At 37.6% G+C, this 19,880-nt stretch overlaps 1 protein-coding gene across 2 annotated transcripts in view; it reads right to left on the bottom strand.

Annotated features, from left to right (window-relative positions):
- Window positions 1–1,565: 1,565 nt before the first annotated feature.
- Window positions 1,566–19,880, bottom strand: part of Usp9x (ubiquitin specific peptidase 9, X-linked) — a 107,529-nt gene continuing 89,214 nt past the window's right edge. The window contains 12 exon segments of one of the 2 annotated variants that reach the window (NM_001135923.2): window positions 1,566–5,679; window positions 6,923–7,018; window positions 7,777–7,989; window positions 8,383–8,539; window positions 11,287–11,375; window positions 11,463–11,683; window positions 12,038–12,223; window positions 14,083–14,212; window positions 14,944–15,169; window positions 16,168–16,291; window positions 17,036–17,789; window positions 18,604–18,745. In NM_001135923.2, the coding sequence (NP_001129395.1) occupies window positions 5,542–5,679; window positions 6,923–7,018; window positions 7,777–7,989; window positions 8,383–8,539; window positions 11,287–11,375; window positions 11,463–11,683; window positions 12,038–12,223; window positions 14,083–14,212; window positions 14,944–15,169; window positions 16,168–16,291; window positions 17,036–17,789; window positions 18,604–18,745 (2,476 nt within the window). In that variant the 3' untranslated portion in view covers window positions 1,566–5,541. 2 annotated transcript variants of the gene reach the window in all.

Below are 19,880 nucleotides of genomic sequence, written 5' to 3' on the forward strand. Positions count from 1 at the left end.
CACTTTGTAGACCAGGCTGGTCTCAACATCATAGAGATCCACCTACTTCTGCTTCCTGGTGCTGAGATTTAAAAGTATGTACCAACACGCAGGCTTCTACAATGTTTTTATTGAAAACAAGGCCTCTGGCTGACTAGTCAAGGAGCCCCAGCCTACCTTTACCTCCCTAGTCCTGGGATTACAAGTGTGGGTGATCCATACCTGACATTTTTATGTAGGTTCTGCAATTGAGCTCAGATCCTAATGCTTACTGGCAGCATTGTATTGACTGAGCCATTTTCCCAGCCTGCTAATTCTGTACCTTTATGAATTTAGTTTCTCCTTTTCTCTGAGCCTAGCTAGAGCATCAGAACACCCATCCAAAATCTCTCCTGAGCTCATTCAATGTTCCAATGGCCAGTAAAGAAATGGATGTAATCAGCAATAAGAGACAACCATCAAACAGCTCTGAAAGTGGTTTCCCCCTCCTCACTGATATCTGTGACTTGGTGAGAAAGTATGTTCTGAAGCATTAAGGAGCAGTTAGGCACAATTGTACCTTAGCTGAAATGATTCCCTAAATTTCATATATTCAAAGGGAATCTTTGAAAAATGTGCTTGAAATGTTTTGTAATGGTTACATTTTTAGGCTTAGAGTGGCTTAGTGATAGAGTGCTAGCTTACCTAGTATGTGGAAGGCCCTTTGGTTCTATGCCTGGCATGGCACACTAACAAAAACAAAACTATGGAAACTCAGCTGGGTGGGGGTGGCACATGCTTTTAATCCCAGCACTTGGGAGACAAAGGCAGGTGGATATCTATGAGTTCAAGGCCAGCCTGGTCTACAAAGAGTGCCAGTATAGTCAAGGGCTACACAGACTCTGCCTTGAAGAACCAAAATACCTCAAAGTCACATGCAAGGGACCATCACAACATCGAGCTAAAGACTGTGCATGCCACATGATTTGTGTTTGCATTAGGGTCTCATTTAAACGGAAATGGGCCAACTAGAGTTTTCTAAAAGGTAAGAATTTTGTATGTGATTTGGAACTATTATAGTTTTGAGATAGAGCCAAAATTTAAGTAGATGATGACTGTGAACTCCTGTTTCTCCTCCTAAGTGGTAGGTTCATAGGCTGTACCCTGATTCCACTTAAGATTAAAAAAAAAAAAGGTGGGGCAGGAAGGATGAACCAGAAAATCAGCTGTAAACTTGGCACTTGGGAGGCTGTGACAAAGGGTCAATTTGAGGTTACCCTGGGTTATGGTGAGTTCCAGACCAGCTTGAGCTACAGAGGTCGGTTGTGTTTCAGTAAAATCAAATGTGAGGAATATTTGGGATGCCTTTCTTTAGCAGCAATCCATAGGGAAACAGGCTGTGCTGCAGAAGACAACTGTACTTTTTCAGACACTGAAAAAGTAATTTCAGCATTTCAGATGACATGCTAAAGTGAATTTTCACACTAACAACAAAACAGGTGACTTTTCAGATTTAAGATCAAGAACCAATGTTCAAGCTGCTTGGATATAACACCTGCTGCTGTATCTATAAATGACCCACTATAAATATTTCTCTTAAAAAAATTCAAGGGCCAAATGTGGCTGAGTGATATGGCACTTGCCTATATACATTTGATGCCCTGCATGCCACCCCTAGCAATATAGGGGGAAACCTTATGTTAATAAATGAAAGAAAAACCCAAATTTAATTTATAAAGTTTTATTTTTGTATATGTGCTAGATCTTACGAATTGCAGACAATCTTTATGTCAGTCTGTTGGCTTGTAAAAGGCTAAGAAGTATGTAAGATTTGGGTGGTGAAATTTCCTCTTGGGAACCCCAATTCCAAAAAAAAATTGCACTCATTAGTGACTTTAAAATGTGGTTCACCTTTCCCCCTTACACCTGGAAGCTTGGAGGACAAGTGCAAACACAAAATAATCGTTAGAAATACAATCGGCAGCGAGTTCTTAATACATTCAGCACTTCCGTAGTGATTTATCACACCCAAACCCTTTCCAAATATGCAACACTCATGTAGGTGCAGGACCAATTCTGGTTGGGCCCTACAATGAAACCAGTACTGCGAATGGTTCTATTGGTAACACAAAAGCTGGGGCAAAGGGGTGCTGTTTTCCTTTATCAGCAGTCGGTATGTCCTCGTACCTTCAAACTAGAAATAAAAACTGGGCACTTATCACAAAAAGGCAATTTCCTAAAATCCTAAATAAGGCAGGATATAGCCACCAAATTAACCACAAAATTAACAAAGTAAAAAGTTCATGGGAAAAACATAACCTGGAAAAACACTAATAAAAACCTGAAGAACTATGCCAAAGTAGTCACCTGAATATTCAGACTGTTGCTTTCTTTTACAAAAGTAATTCAAATAAAAAAGGCTCCTCATCTTTTAACCAATATGAGGATTAAAGACTTAAGTTGTTATTGTCCCCTAATAAAAGTTAATCATGAAAATAGAAAACATTTGAATAATTCTAGGTCTGTATAATCATAGCTAAGAGACAAAAAAAAAAAAAAAAGCTGGGAAATCATCACTGAGAAAAATCAACAAAAAGAAACAAAGCCCATATATGATTATGCTTGTATTTCTGCCTCTGCGATGCTAAACACGAGAAGTCAGTAAGGTGGAGGGCTTAGAAACAGCAGCAATATGGTGTTTACCAAGTTGTACACAAAAATACTTAGATCCGACTGGGCAGAGCCCCAGTTTACACAGTTGCACAACTAAAATCTCTTCAGTCTTACGTTAACAGATTCTACTGTCTTCAATAGAGTAATCATGCCATTTAGAAACGTGGGAGTACTTCAAACGAAGACTAGTGATTCTATAACAAACATTTAAAGGAGAAAACATATGGCTCAAAAGAAATCAGTTGAGAGAATAAAATAACTTTGAGGCACTTTAAGACTTGAATTTTAAAATGTGCCACTTATGTTTTAGAGAAAGACCTCAAAATCACCACTATGTTGCTCTTACAATAACATGCATCTTAAAATTTCCGGTTATACATTAATGCTTAAAGAGTTAATATAGAAAATAATTTGCACAAACAAACAAAAATAACTCTGTTCACCTTCCCTCACTCCTGCTCACGACATAGGCCTACTCTTCCTCAAATGAAAGGGAACCATGACTCATAAGCCCTCATCATCTGGAACTGGTGGGCTTACACACTCAAAGCAACTAAAGGGGGTAGGGGGTAGAATTCCTCCAAGAAAAATTCACAGCCTTTGAAAATGTCAAGTTTTCTCTTATCTAGGAAGTCACTAAGTTTTAAGTATTTCATAATTTCCTTAAGAAGCAGAAAATCCCAAACTCGCATGTCAGATGGTAAGATACTGTAACTAGTACCAGTTACTGGTCCAAACAAAGCCAACCTACTTCACTACTTGAAGAACTTTAAAAAACTTCCAGTTGGAACTGCAAACACTGTACAATCTTTGCTCAAACTTCAACTCGGGCTGGAGGCTCAGCCTGAGTTGTAGAGCACTTGCCTGGGGGGACTTCAGGCCCTGGATCCCCAGGCTCCAAAAACCAAAACAAAAGCAAATTCTGATGTAAACAGACTCTAGCTGGTGTCAAAAGTTGCTAAAATTACAGGCAGCCTAGAAGCAGAACTGTGGAATACTGCAAATAAGACACCTAAACCTTTATCTTAAATACTGCCCCTTTTAAATCACAAAATAACATAATGCTCAATTTTGCTTCTGCTTTGATCAATGCCAACTATAGCCTTTCAACATTTTCCTATCAACTGAATCATAAAAATACAACCAAGCTTGTGCTCATTAAATACACATGTATATAAAAACATACAAAAAGTACAAGATTGATTGCTAGGGAACTTTTACAGCGTCAACATCCTGTTCTCCAAGTCTTTAGTAAAGAGCCAAAGACCCCATCTTTCTGTGCACAAAAACTTAATGAGACTTAAAATCTTCACTGTAGGTTGTGTAAACATGCTATGCACAGAATTAGCTTTCCAGAAATATGCAGTCCTCAGAGAGGGGTGGGGGGCAGGCAGACACACACACACACAGGCAGACAGAGAAGGTACCAAAACCCCCAAACACACCACAGGACAAAAAGTTCTTCTTAAATCAAATTCTATTTGCAAATTCAGCAAAATAATTTCTATAAAATAAAACAGCAAAATATTTAAATAGGGTAGGTTGTATCTGTTTGCAGGGGTATTTGGTTTTAGACAGGTTCCAAAAAATTACATATATTCAAGTCACCAATTTTCTTTGAAATACAGTTTTAACTGATTCCTTTATCTTTATTCAAATTGTTTACTCTAAAATTTAATCAGTCAATTATATTAACTACCAGTAACGTTTTAAATTAGACCCTGCTTTGAATGTTAAATTTTTTGGAATAATGGAAAAGGAGCTAGGACCATTTTGCTTTCAAGTAAAATTATGACTGAGCAGAGAAATCAGCCAGAGACCTTGGTGCAAAGGTACTCCAAAGATTGTGGGATTCTGAGGACTTCCGCATCACTGGGATCGCACAGAAGGACAGTTTGAAAAGAGTCACTTAGTAAGCTCTAGCAAAGAACGAAATAAGCACACCAAATACAGTCTACTAGGCTCCAGCCAGCATCCTGGTGTAGCAAATTTTTGCTTATTTTGTTTTAAATCTTTCAAAATTCCCATTACCAAGTTGTTAAGTTTAAGTGTTCTTTATTCCACCCAGAGATCACACTGTCAAACATGAGAAGAACATGTGTGTAATTGAGAACCGCCTGCTTGCAACAGTTCTCCCTCAGTCTGTAGTTTATAACCTAGGGTTTAAGAAGGAAAGCTCCGAGCAATGCAGATGCCATGTCAGGACAACTGCAGTCATTATGGTAATATTTCTTCACTGGCTACACTAACTTGTGTGAAGCCATGCTAAATGTTACAGCATATCTATAGCTTCAAAGTGATTAACCTAACATCAGAATAAAAAGGCAATGAAAAAGACCTAGAAACATAGTACATCACCAATTTTCCACATCAACCAAATAATTAAAAGGTAACCAGCCTTACATTGCTCATAGTAAAATTGACTCCAGTGGCAAACAATGAACACGAAACTATTGGTGTGACATGAATGAATGGGCTGTTTTGTTGATGTTGGTTTACTTTTTGTTTTTGTAAAGGAGGTGATCCAACTGCCACAAGGTAGGCAACACTGGCTGCAGAGTGCAGAGGGAGTAACAAGAAAATTAATGTAGTTTTGTAGATCTGTGAGTCTCATCAAGAAAAAAAAAAGTCTCTTGCTTAAGAATTAACAGTCAAACATTAATATACTATATACACCTTTGCCATTTACACATTAGCATCAGGCCATTTATTACAAAACACTATACACTTTCCACTGCAGGCGGGTTATATATTGACAGCAAATTTCTGCAGATAAGACAGTGAATAAACTCTCCACTCCATGTTGATTAGGAATAGTTTTCTAGTTTGAAATATTAGCCAGACACAGAAAAAAGTTGGACTGTAAGGCCTGGGTGCACAGTCTTGATGGAACCAGTTAATATGTGCATTTCACTGATCCTTGGTCTGAGGTGGGGACACTTCTTCACTGCCTTCATAATTTTCTTGTGCTCGTTGGCCAGTTCTCTGAGGGTTGTTCATGTGATGTGCGGCTGGGCCTGTATAGGGCTGTCCATGCACATGGTTATTCTGAAAGGGAAAAGAAATCTGCGTATTACAAATTTTCCATGGCTGGAGAAATGGGTCAAAGGAAAGACTATGTACTGGTACTGGTCAGACGGGAAGCACAGATGGGCTCCTAGCACCCATACCAGGTAGCTTAAACTGGCACAACTCTAGCTATAGGAGGATCTGACACCCAAGTCTCTGATATTCACTTGCATAAATGCACGATATATAATTAAACATGGCAAAATAAAGGAAAAAAACCAACCTTTACAGCAGTAAGCACATTTTAAAATCGTGAGTTGAAATTAATGGGAGCAGAAACATTTCTTTTACTTTTAGGACTTATAACATCAATTGAAAAGAGAAAAATCTTACAAGCAAATATAAACCTCGGAACCCTATAGTACACATGGCTGGGAGGTTAAGTATAAATCTTTGTCCAAAATGATTGCTTGAAGGAGCTATATTTCTCCTTCTATCATAATGATCTTAGGATATGAACTCAGGTGGGGCTTGTGTAGCAAGTGCCTTTACCCACTGACCCATTTTGTCAGCCCAGCTCCAAAAATTTAGGTGTAAGCCCAACAAATTAAAATACCCCATTACTGTTCTTCGCTGCCATACATTAGTTTTTTGTTTTTTTTTTTTTTTTGGTTCTTTTTTTTGGAGCTGGGGACCGAACCCAGGGCCTTGCGCTTCCTAGGTAAGCACTCTAACCACTGAGCTAAATCCCCAGCCCCCATACATTAGTTTTTAGACTTTACTTGCAGACTTATTCTAACAAGAAATGTCATCATAATCCTTCAGACTAAGCAATGATTATCATTCTATACTGACAGTTTTACTCATTCTATACTAGTACAAGACATACCTATTTGGTAAGGGAACCATCTTCCTGGGGCAAATTCAAATTTGTACTATGACCCCACTCCAACCCATTCTTCTGTCACGCCCTCAAAGTTAGTCCAGAGTCATGGTAAAAAGCCTTCTTTTATAATCAAGCATGAAATTGGTTCTAGAGCAGTGGTTCTCAATAACTTTGCGAGTGTGTGTTAAATAACCTTTTTATAGGACCAACATCAGATATCCTGCATATTTCAGATTTACATTATGATTCATAACAGTACAAAAGTACAGTTATGAAATAGCAATGAAAGTAATTTTATTGTTGGGGGCCACAACACAAGGAACTGTATTAAAGGGTTGCAGGTTTGAGGTTGAGAGCCACTGTAGAGGTTAACCCCACCATCTGACTCCTGTTTACCTGCTGATATTGAGATCCAGGGGAATGGGGGTATAATGGGGCATCTTCAGGTGGAGGTGATTCATGCTCATCTGGGGCATCTTGGTCATCTGGTTCCTAATTTTAAACAAAAAGAATTATGCAGGTAACATCAAGCTCACTGCTGATTTTTTTTTAACTTAGTAACAACTCTTCAAAATTGTGATTATAACTTCTATATCTAAGGCTCAAGGCACCATCCCAAACATCAAAGGGGCAGAGGATTGTAAGAGCCAGGAGGATAGGAAGTCTGGTGTGAACTACATTGCCTAGAAATGTCAGGGAAAGTGTATCCATGCAATCTCAATAACATGGCTGCCTAAACAATGGGTATGTTAACATGGATTGAGGAAGCTTCATGAGTCTTCAACCTTAGACAAACAAGGAATGCTGAAAGCAGAAAAACTATATTCCCCAGGGTAGAGTTCCCCAATTGATTAGACCCAAGTTCGAGTTCCAACACCTACATGGCAGCTCAAAACAATCTGCTAAGTCCAGTTTCAAGGGATCCAATATTCTTTCTTTAGGCCGCAATGGGTGCCAGGCAGGCACATGGTGCACAGACAATATACTCATACACATAAAGATTTAAAAAACAATTAAAAATTCCTAATTTGGGTTCTTCTGGAAGTAATTTCTAAGGTCATACATAGCACAGTAATTTCTCTAGATGGATGCATTTTCATTAATACATACATCACTACATATTAAAGCAAACACCAGTCTGGCAACACTCTTAATAAACAACACTATCATTACTACACAGTCAGTGGCCTATAGAGAATTACTTTGCTTTCTTCCATTTCTATCTCTTGTAGACTTGTGGCTTTTTTTACCTCCTCAGGACAGAGTTCACAAGCTTTTGCAAGTGTCATCCTAGCGCTATGTGATCTCTCCAAGAAGTAGCCATTTGATGTTTCATTGCTTTGCACTGGAGGAGACCAGTTGTTGTAAGTGTACTGAGGATTGCCAGTGTATGGTCTTCTTTCGAGTTCATCTCCAAGCCACTCTACTGCCCAGGTCCATTTCCTTTTAAGATCTCCATTGCCCTTTAAAAGTAAATAAAATTATGTACATTTAAGAGGACTGGGAGTATATCAAAGATAACTTAAAATGGTAACCCCACAAACTGAGGATTCTCTTTTTTTTTTCCTTGAAATAGTCTTGCTATGTAACTCAGGTTATCTGGTAATTGTTATATAGCTCAGGCTGTTGTGAAATCTGTGGTTGTCCCTTCCAGTCTTAGTCTCAAATGCTGAGATTATAGATGTGAACCCCCTCCCCCAAACCTAGATTAAAATAGGATCTTAATGCCTTTTTTCTTTCTTATTCTTTGTCATGTTGGGGAATTGTACATTCTAGGTAAGCACTATATCACAGAGCTACAGGTTTAGCCTTTTAAAACGGGATCTTTGAACTCCGAAATAAGAAAACACCCTTACTTGCAGGATTTGGTAAGCCACAGGACAACTGCTAAAGAGGGCTACCATACATTTTATACATTGGTATGCTCTTTTTTGATAGTGATTCTTAGAACGCTGAATTGTGTCAAACAGCCCATCTCGGTCATCTGGAATTCCTTTAAGGGCATTATGAATTCTGAAAAACAATCAGATGGAAAATAAAACGTCTAAAGTGAAAAGGAGCTAATAATTATTGAGTGCTCATTACATGCCACCCTGTAAAGTCTGTGGGTTCAGTTGTTTCATAACAGACAGTAAGTACTTTTATTAAACCTTTGAGCAGATGGAGAAATAGATAAAACAGCTTGCCTAGGATCAGACAGATGCTAACTAGTCTGACTCAAGTCTGTATCTTTACTAATTTTACTTGTTCAAATTGCTTTTGATATAAAGTTTAAATACATTACCAGAAGCAAATTCAGGACTCAAGAGTAAAACAAACTTTAATAAAAAAGTTAACACAGATACTGTAGTTGAAAATAATTTGATTACAATCATTTGTCTTTTGTTTTTGAGACAGGGTTTCATTATGCAACCCAGAAACGTCTTGACCTCTCAATATGACTGCCTCAGCCTCCAAACTGCTGAGATCACATGCTTATGCATCATGCCTAGTGTCTTGTTTATTTTGTTAGCTAGTACCTGCCAATAAACAAAATATGACATAGACCTGTAAGAATAAGTATTATTGAGCAGTAAAAAGGAACATGCTGGATGTAAAGGATCATTGCAATTAATTAGACACAAAATGCTAAATGTTACATTTTGGCAAAATGATTATAAAAGGCAAACTTATAGAAGCAAGCAGATTAATGGTTGCCAGGGGCAACCCAGAGTGTCTAAATGGGTATAGGTTTCTTGCTGTTTGATCTAAGATATTGCATATAAACTCTACCTCTCAAATTTTGTGTTGGGGCTAGCCTAACCCACTTTAGATAAGTGCTTTGCCACCAAGTCATCCCAACCCTACCTTTACTTTTGCCAACTGATATGAACATTACTTTGCCATATCATACTTTATTCCCACTAATATCAACAGTTTTCCAAATATCATCTTTAGTCAGTACTATCTTTGTGTTGCTTCCTCATGTCTAACAATGCAGGATATGTGGAAGACATTATAAATTCTTAAGACCTATTTACCCAACTAAAAAAAACAAAAAAAGCTACACTGAGATCATTTTCAAACTTAAGTTAATCATAAGTTTTTACTGACTACTCGAGTTATATCTCACATTTAATCCAACCAATGTTTTCATCACATCATATGCTAAAACAGAATTTAGATGAATCTATGTCCTTCTACATAGCCTTCAATTCACATGGATCTGCCTGCCTCTGTCTTGGAATACTATGATTAAAGGTCTATATATGCTATAGAATCTTATGCTATTTTTAGAAGAAAAATACTAGAAGCTAGACTGTATTGTAATCATCTGGGAAGTATTAATGGTGACAGCTTAGAATATATTGGATTCAAGAAAACTGACTTTTTGCTTACTGTCTATTTTTATAACAGCAATGTGAAATAATGATAAAAAGGATAATTTCATACAAATTCATAAATTCTGGCATTTGTAATCCATTCTAGACTAAAATTCATATTTAAAAATATTCTATTATTTTATATGTAGAAGTGTTTTTCCTGCATGTACATATATGACTGGTGGGTGCCTTAGGAGTCAGGAGAGTGCCAGATCCCAGAGAACTGCAGTTATTGAAGATTTTGAGCCATTATGTGGTATTGGGGAACCAAACCTGGTCAACTATAAGAACAAGTATTTTTAAATGGCCGAGTCATCTCTATAGCCCCTAGAATAGATAAAAATCAGTACTTAACACTCCTTAATCACAGCACTTGAGAGGGAGATACAGGCAGATCTCTGTGAGGTCTGCCTGGTCTACAGAGTGAGTTTCAGCATAGCTTTGGATATACAGCAAAACAAACAACCCCCCCCAAAACCCCAAGTACTTTAACATGCTTTGTTAACTATCTGTGACCATGTGTAAAACAGCAAATAATTCAAGTTGCCCAGAACTCCTGCTTTCCTAGCAGAGGTTGAATAATGTGACTGTCTTGTTTCAGTTTCAAAACTATCAAAAAGTCCTCTTTTGCTGTTATAATTGGCCTTCATGTATAGCACTGAAGCACTGTCTAGTGTTATCTTACAGAAAGTGTACACTAGAGAAGCTCACATTAGTTGAGAAGATACTAAAAAAACAAAACCACCAAACCCCTGACTCCCCCCTCAAACCAACCAACAAAGCCCATCACCACCACCAAAACAAAACCAAAATATCCCAAACACATGGCGTGCATGCCTGTGCGTGAGTCTGTGTCTGTGTGTTTGTGTGGTGTGGGCTCACACACACAGCTGGAGGAAACTGGTTTTCTCCTTCAACCATATGGGATTAATTCAGCTGAGCCACCTTAAAACAAGGTCTTGTTGCAGCCATGGCTGGCCTCAAACTTAAGAGATCTAATTGCCTCTATCTCCTAAGTATTGGGATTAAAACCACATCTAAGAACTATCATTAAATAACTACAAATTATGTTATGAGGTTAGTTCTAAAACTAATGTAATCTAAACCTAAAACAATCTTTGGATTTATTAATAAATTCACATGTATACAAAAAGTCTATTGCTAGTTTCCTTTAATTAAAAAACAATTCAGTTGAATGTTAATATATTATGTATGAAACCTGGGCAACGAGAAAAAAAAAACCTAACAAAATTTGGAGAACTTGGTGGTCACTTCTGTCTTGAGTTTTTTCCTATAACACTGATGTTTTATTTTGTTTTAATGTGGTGGTAGTCAATTTCAATTATATGTAACACCTGAGACTAAGTCTAATTAGCCCAATAATAAAAAAGTACCCACCTGTGAGTCTGCCAGGAGTCTTCAATCAGTAAGATTTGTAAAAGCAGATCCAAATAGGGCCGGAGTTCGTAAGTATAGGAATACGCAACCTAGAAATATGTAAGACACAGTGAATAATGTATAAATGGGTAACAAATCAAGTCACAGAGATTTAACAACGGTTATGTTTTCTTAACCTGCCAAAGAAGTTCACTCAGGACAGTAGATGAGAACTGAGGATTCTCCCAGCAGCAAAAGCGAAGCAATTTGACGGTCTCATCAGAGTTACTGCAGTCTTCAATAATTTTCTTCACATAACTTGTTCTCACAAATAAAATGTCTACCACATTTTGTTGAATTGGCATTATAGGTTGTGATAAATTAGGATCACCAAAAGGATTTGGAAGAGAAGGATTACCTACAATACAGATTTGTCAATGAACAACCAATACGTTTCTCCATAAGAACAATGTAAACTACTCAGAACATAGCCTATCAATGTGTTTTAGAAAAAATGAGCTGTAGGTCAAGCTTTCTAAGCATAACAAAGAAAAGTAGTACTGTGTATTATAATGACTAGATATCCTAACAATTTTTTTTTTACTTTAATCCAGTAGCAAGCAGAAAAAGGTCCATTAACAGGACTGCAGACATTGTAAAATGTTGCAAGAGTTCATACCCTTACTTTGTATTTAAGTGTCTTCAGAACCATATTTAATCTAGTTCTAGATATGACCCAGAGTACTCCAAACTAGTGCCAAGAATAGATTACCATTGATTGAAGACTGCATTCTTGAAGAGACATTGCAACAGCGGATTAACTGTGACACTACGGAGTATAATTTGCCTAATTCAGCATACTGATATTTAATTGGAGGACCAGGACCTTCATCTAAGGACACAAGCATAAAGGTAGCAGGTACACTCAGTTTGAGCAGCTGTGTTTTCTCTGCCACTCCTGCAGTGAAACAGAGACAGAAAACAGGGAAGGAAAACATTAGGATGGAGAGAACTTTGTGAACAAAAAGGGCAGTTATTAAAAATATTTATCCACCACCCGCTCACTCTTTTCATGTATACATGTATTCAATGATGTGCATGCCCATGGAGAACCAAAGTTGATGCTGAGAATCTTCCTAAAACCCCCCTCCACCTTCTCCTCTGTGGCAGGAATTTCTCAAATCCAGAGCTTCACCTTACTAGTCAGCTTGCTCTGTGGATCTTGTCTCAACCTTTTCAGGCTGGAATTGCAGGCAGATCATCATATCCTACTCATCATTTACATGAGGTCTGAGGATTTGAACTCTCTCTTGTACAGCAAGCACTTCGGCTGAACCATTCTTTCTAGCTCAGGTAGATCACCCTCCCCAACCCCCCGAGATAGGGTCTCTACAAATCACTACTATAGATCAGGCCAGTCTCAGATTTAAAGATCTACTTGCTTCTGTCTCCCAAAGAGCTGGGATTAAATTAAAGGTGTTAGCCACCAAGCCTAACCCTTGTCTATCACTTTAAGAACATATCACTTTTACTTGGATTCAGAATTATTTAACCAGCTAAGAAACTTACCCATTTAGCAGTTTCAATATAGCCTGGAAAAGCTAAAATCTAGATGTGAACTACACTATAGCCCCTATTAGAAGACTCCTACTAGAAGTGAGAAACAGGGTTCTGGGATACAGTGTCGGCTAAACATTATAACCAACCCTGGAGACAAATGAGAAGTAAAGTGGGCCACAAATCAGTAAGTGCTGCTTAGGCATGCAACTCAAATTTCAATGTAAAAAGTTTTGTTTTTAACTTTAAAGGAAGTTATTAAAAAATTCTCTAAGCTTCTGAACCAATTCTGAATATGGCTGAATGTAATTATTACTTATAGAATCTGTCAATAGTTATCTTATTAGCAATTTTTATAATTTCTTCTACCATAGTAAATTTATCTCCTGTCCATGCTAATTAAAATAAATAACAAAGTAAGAATTATTTGCTGCTTTTTTTGAGGCAGGGATTTCTATGTAACCCTGGCTGTCCTGGAACTCTTATCTATAGATCAAGCTAGCATTGAACTCATAGAGAGCTGTCTGCCTCCCTAGTACTGAAATTAAAGGTTTATCCCCATCCCTTGATGCTGAAAAAAATCCCATGTTCATGCTAGACAAGTATTCTCCCCCAATCCAATCTTTTGCAACAAAATAAAACAGTAGAAACAATTTGTGCATGATATTTAGGTTCAGTTATAGTAGTAACTAAACAGAAATGAGCAGGTAGTATTAGAAAGAGCAAGCTACTTTGAGAAGAAAAGCAGCATGGCAATTTAAGTCAATTCTTATTTTTAAAAACCTTTAGTGATGCTGGAAATCAAACCTGGGGTTAGTATGAGCTAAGCAAATGCTCTCCTATACCCCTGGCAGTAATTGAATGAACATGTTTTCTCCAATTTTATTTTACTTCAATTGTTTTCAGACCTTATTTCAAAACTGATGAGTCACAGTAAAAACATGGCTTCTTTGCAATAACTGTGGTTATTCTGATTCAGCTAGTGAATTGCATGAAGCCTGGGAATGAGTATGTTAATAAAGCAGATGCAGTATCATTGCTTTTGGAAGCAAAAGACAACAGAATCTCACTTGTATTTACCACGGTATTATGTACAAAATTATGAAGTGCACAGGGGTTCGGGGTATTCTGTATTTAGAGATGGTTTGATATAAAGAAAAAAGAAAAAGGAAAACAAATCCTATTTCATCATTGGACCTTCTGAATGACTATCATTTAATATAATACTTTAACAGAAATTATGAAAACCTCAATTCTTACCTAAATTGGCATACATTACAAACAAGTTGAAATACTGCTGTAAATGACGTCCATGCTCTGAAACCTCCCTCCTCAAGAGATTTAGTACTGCTCTTAGTAGGTGGTCACTCAAACTTAAGTTATCATAAGCCTGTAAAGGAGAAAACACTAGCTGATTCTTAACAAGGTACAAAGACAATTTTATGTGTATGTTGAACACAGAATACTTTCCTGGAAGGACTGATGACATGAATTCTACTCACCCTGCTTACCAGCACTAGACTGATCCAAGGACTTGTGTATGTTAATACTAGAGAAGAGCTTTGCCACTGAGCTTATCTACCAAGATCTTATTATTGAAGAAAGCATCTCAACTAAGTTGGCCAGAGCTTCTCTAGCCTTACCTTCCTAAGCAGCTGGAATTATGGGTCTGTACCACAAACTATTGCAACACCACACCCAGCTTTTGAGAATTCATTATAGATTTCACTTTGAAGCAACTAAAATCAAAAATGTTTATTAAAAAGCCACCAAAAATAAATGTTATAAAAATCCCATATGGAAACACTACTTTGTATGGTAATTAAAAAACAGGCTGGATAAAAAAACTCTATCTTCAGAAGATAATTCCCTTTTGTGCTGGTGATGATGGAAACTGGAGCCTTGTATATTTTAGGAATGTTCTCTACCACCTAACCACAACCCAGCCCAATCCACATGTTTTTAAAGGGCAAATAATCACTTGCTTTTTATCTTGTAACTTCAATGGAACTCAGGTTATCAGTCTAGGTCTGATAATGTGTGATAAACATAAGAACCACATTCAGTTTTCTCGCTTTAACTTCAGGAAAGTATATATTTTGTAAAGAAAGGTATAATTACCTGACTAGAAGGTCCAGGAGATGCAAAAGGTGAAGGACAAGGCCCATCTTGTAAGGAAAAGTGTGCAATGAAAACTATAAGTTTAGCAAATGCACCTCTCACTTCTGCACTAGGGCATTCCAAAAGGTACTCAGAGAATCGATTTGAAACATTAAAAAGCACATTGTGAGCAAACCAAAACCGCACATTCTTGCTGTGACGGAGGAGAATACACAATGCATCATACCTAAAACAAAACAAAGCGCAACTATCAGACTATCAATTCAGTTCACTTTTCCTATAGTAAAGGGATGGAGACTTGGATCAAAACAAACAAACAAAAAAAGCAAGTATCTTTTTTCACTGGAGAGAACAGCAGTAGTGACAACTTCTAGTATTATCATTAAAATGACTGATATGAGCTAGGTGTGGTGGTGCATGTCTATATCCTCCAGGCAGATCTGAGTTTAAGGCTAGTCTGGTTTTACGGAGAGTTCCAGGCCAGCCAGGTCTGTTTTCACAGAGAAACCCTGTGTGTGTGTGTGTTAGGGTAGGGTGGAGTGGAGGTTGGGGGGCAGAAGAGTGGTGACTACTATATGGACTGGTCTAATCTCATGGAATTATAAAATAGGCAAAAGCTTGTATTTGTCATTAAAAATCCATTACTACCCAGAGGTGTTAGCATATACCTTTAATCCCAGAATTTAGGAGTCTTAGTTCGAAGCCAGCTTGGTCTACAGAGCGAGTTTCAGAACACTGAGTGCTGCACAGAGTAACCTTGTCTTAAAAAATAACAAAATAACTTCTTTCCTTAACTGTAGTCATTCTCTCTACCATGTGGGTTTCAAACTCTGTTTTGTCAAGGTTTGGTGGCAAGAGCTTTCACCCACTGAGGTATCTCACTGGCCCCAAGTAAATTAACAATGGTTAAAAAGGCATTAAAGGGTTGGGGGTTTAGCTCAGAAGTAGAGCGCTTGCCAAGCAAGCCCAAGGCCCTGAGTTCAGTCCTCAGCTGGTGGTGGTGGGGGTTTAAAAAAAAGGCATTATAATGGCCTCTATACTTATTTTTACCTTTTGAATTCATGCCAACTATTTTAATATGACTTCTTATTACTATCATTTTTTTTTAAAAATTCTGCCTCTTAAGTTTGAATAATAGTCTTATGGTTCTGAAAAAAAAAACCAGAGAGCACTCTACAAAAACTACCACCAAACGTAAACAGGAAACAAAACAAAACAAGGTACCAATCACTGGCGGATCCTCGGACTATTTTCTTTGTGTGAAATCCTGTAGTAAAAAGGAACCTAGCAGCAAGCTGAATACTAATCATAGTGATTTCTTCTGCTTCAGGAGACAGGTGATCTTGCCCTAAAGAAAAAAAAAAAACACATGCACATATTTAAAAAAAAATGTCTGTTCAAGCCCCGTTTTCAAATAAGTTTGTATATTGCATTCTCAATTTGTTAAAACACTTCTTAGATTACTTATGAAATTATTATTCCTGATTTTAGAACCAAATACAATGCTTTATACTAATGTATTAAACAAAAAATTTGCTTTAACAAAAACTTGTCTCCAGACAGTATACTTAATACTCAAACACAAATCATCTTTATTTATTTATTTATTTATTTTTTAAAAGATTTATTTAATCCACATATGAGTACACTGTAGCTGTCTTCAGATACACCAGAAGAGGGCATCAGATCCCATTACAGATGGTTGTGAGTCATCATGTGGTTGGTAGCTGGGAATTGAACTCAGGACCTCTGGAAGAGCAGTCAGTACCCTTAACTGCTGAGCCATCTCTCCAGCCCCCACAAATCATCTTAAATGTAACTTTAGCCAAAAGTTACAAAATGGACTTGCATCCATTTAAAATGAAAATGTTGATTTTATATACTTAAATGGGGCGTGGTGACACACGCCTTTAATTCTAGAACTTGGGAGGCAGAGACAGGCAGATCTGAGTTCTAGGACAGCCAGGGGACAGAGAAACATTAAAAAAAAAAAGCCCAAACCAAATAAACACACACATGCACACATGGCTATGCCTACTAATAAATCTTAGAAATAAGAATTTGTTATAAGAAGCTAACTCTTGACACTTACCTGGTGGAGGGTTTAAATAAACACCATTACATGTAAGTAGCTTTTTCATAAACTGAAAATATTCCAAACTGTACTGCATTCGGTTATGCATGAATTGGACATTCTGCTTCCGCACACTTCTTTCAATGGCCGATGGCATAACAATCTGATGGGGCCTTGTGGTGATAGCAATCTCTGATATGTATCTTATCACCTCATCATCATGATCTATCGTATCCATTCTTTCATAAAAAAGTATATATGCATTCCACCACCTTTTCTGCCGCCTGTACGACATGCGCTTCATCATGTGATCAAACACTTCTCCCATGTACTCGCCACCAAAACACTGGTTTTTCATTTCTTCATCATCATCCATTTTACACTCTGTTACATCTCCATCATCAAATTTATACCAACGATTTTTTTCACCATCTCCTCCATTCCTCTGAATGATGTAAGAATAGTAATGTCCCCCACTTGCTTGACCACTGTGTACAAGCACACCCACAAGTCTGTATTTTGTGCTTCCGGCTTTTTCGCTTTCAGACTGCTCATTCTGTTGTATCAGCTGACTTTCTGGGTTGACATTATCTCCCTCTAGTTTAGCAACACCTGCAACTGTGTACGGCTCCATGTCTAACTCTCGAGGAAACTCAAAGTAATCATTGAACTTGATTGCACATTCTCTTTCCCAGTCATAATCGAATCGTTTTAGTTGGATAGCAAGAACAGGAGGCAACTTTTTAATTAGCAAGCGCTTTACAGTATCAACCTAAAATCAATAGAGAAAATTAATAGATATAATCTATTGCAAAAAGCAAACCAAAATCTAAGCAAACACCACCACCCCCAAATCAGAAAGTTAACCCAGGAAGTCACTCATGTTAGGCAAGCACTCATCCTTTAGCTCTATCTCCAATTCTCTTTTGCTCAGGCTGGCTTTCAACTTGCTCTGTGGCCCAGACAGGCCTTGAATGTATGATCTTCTTGCCTCAGTTACAGGCTTGTGCCATCAAGACCACCAGATCAAGTAAACTTTTTGTCTTGGATTTTTTTTATCTTGGGATGGGGGGGGTCTTATGTTATAGTTGCAGTTGGCTTCAGATTACTGCACTATGACACTTAGGTAAGCCTGAACCTGATACTTGAGTTTTTCTTGTGTAGTTGTAAATCACTACATGTAGCTCTTCAAGTAAATGATTTTGTGTATAAGTGTACCACATGTATGCTTGTGGCTGAGGAGGTCAGACAAGGGCGTTAAGATTCTGTGAAACTGGAACCATAGATGACTACAAGCTGCCATGTTGGTGTTTGAAACCAAATCCAAGTCCTCTACAAAAGTGGTAAGCACTTTTCATGGCTGAGCTCTTTCTCCAGCCTCTTAACACAACTAGGGAGATGTAGGAGACTATCTCAAACAAACAAAATAAATAAAACAAAGAAAACACCATCACCGACACCTCCAATTCATTAATGATAATGTATACACATATACACATACCCCTAAAGAAAACTGTTTTTCTTCACCAGAAACTATTGACTACCCATAGCTCCTCAGAAGTATTATAGTAACAGATAATTCATACCTTTTTATTGCATTTTTCACAATGATAAGCATTTGCCCCTTCTAGTAAATCTCCTTTGACATACTGTTCCAAAGAATCAAGAAGATTTTGGTGGTTTCTAATGTCTACATTCAGAGTCGTAAAAGATTCTTCACATTCATACCTAAAAAGATATCATTTAAGAAGTTATCAGAAAAGGATTCATTGTTCAGTTCTCTAAACACTTCATTACTTAAATATTTAATGAAACTAAATTTGTAATCCTTAAACTATGCAATCTCTAAGGTTATGCAATGTTACCAGTACTGACGGCATTTCCTGGTTGTTCAGACTGTGCTGGTCACTACATTAGGTTGATTACATGCTGTCCTTTGCCTTCATGACAAATTTGCTTGAGAACTATCACCACCCACGCTTGAGTGCAGTGGGAATTAAGACAGGCCAGCTGGAGGAGGCAGAGGCAGGCAAATCTCTGAGTTCAAGTTCAGCCTGTTTTAGTTCCAGGATAGTCCAGGGATACATAGAGAGAACCTATCTTGGAAAAACAAACAAAAAAACCAACCAAACAAAAAGACAGGGCTATTTGAGCTTAAGCATTTGAGCCTACCATGTTATTTTCAGGTATGATTTGTTTTGATAGTAATTCTGGGCCTCTACAGCAAGTACTCAATTCTGCCATTATAGCAGGAGTAGTTAAGTACGTATATACAGAGTGAGCAGGTTCTAATAAAACTTTATAGAAACAGGTAACTTGCTAGATAAGGCTCATGATTTAGAGGTTTTTTGACCACTACTCTGGCAAATAAAGTTCTGGAGTAGTAGACTGCTGTTTTAAAATTTTAAGTGAAAATTATTTTAAAAAATGTATTATTTATATAGTGTGCGTGGCTGCATGCACATGCTATTACATACAAAATGCATGTGAGAGGACAACTTTGTGAAGTTGGTTCTCTTTTTCCATAGTTTGTTAACTTGAGCCTCCACGTGCCTTTACCAGCTGAAACATCTCACTGCCCCCAATTAAAAAAATATTTGTTATTGTTAAAATTTACATGTAAGTTTGTGTGTCTGCCATGTGTTGCATGCCCATTGATGCTAGATAAGGGTATTGGATCCCCTGGAGTTTGAGTTGTGGGTCCTGGGAACTAAAAACTTGGGTTCTCTGGAGAGCAGCGAGAGCAGCAAGAGCAGCAAGAGCTTGTAACTGCTGAGCTCCAGTTTATTTTATGTTATTAAAAAATGTATGTGCCAGCATGTATGTCTATGTACAGTGTGCATGCTCAGTGTCCAAAGAAGCC

The sequence above is a fragment of the Rattus norvegicus genome, chromosome X, assembly GCF_021556685.1.
Source record: "Rattus norvegicus strain SHRSP/BbbUtx chromosome X, alternate assembly SHRSP_T2T, whole genome shotgun sequence".
Taxonomy (NCBI): Eukaryota; Metazoa; Chordata; class Mammalia; order Rodentia; family Muridae; genus Rattus; species Rattus norvegicus.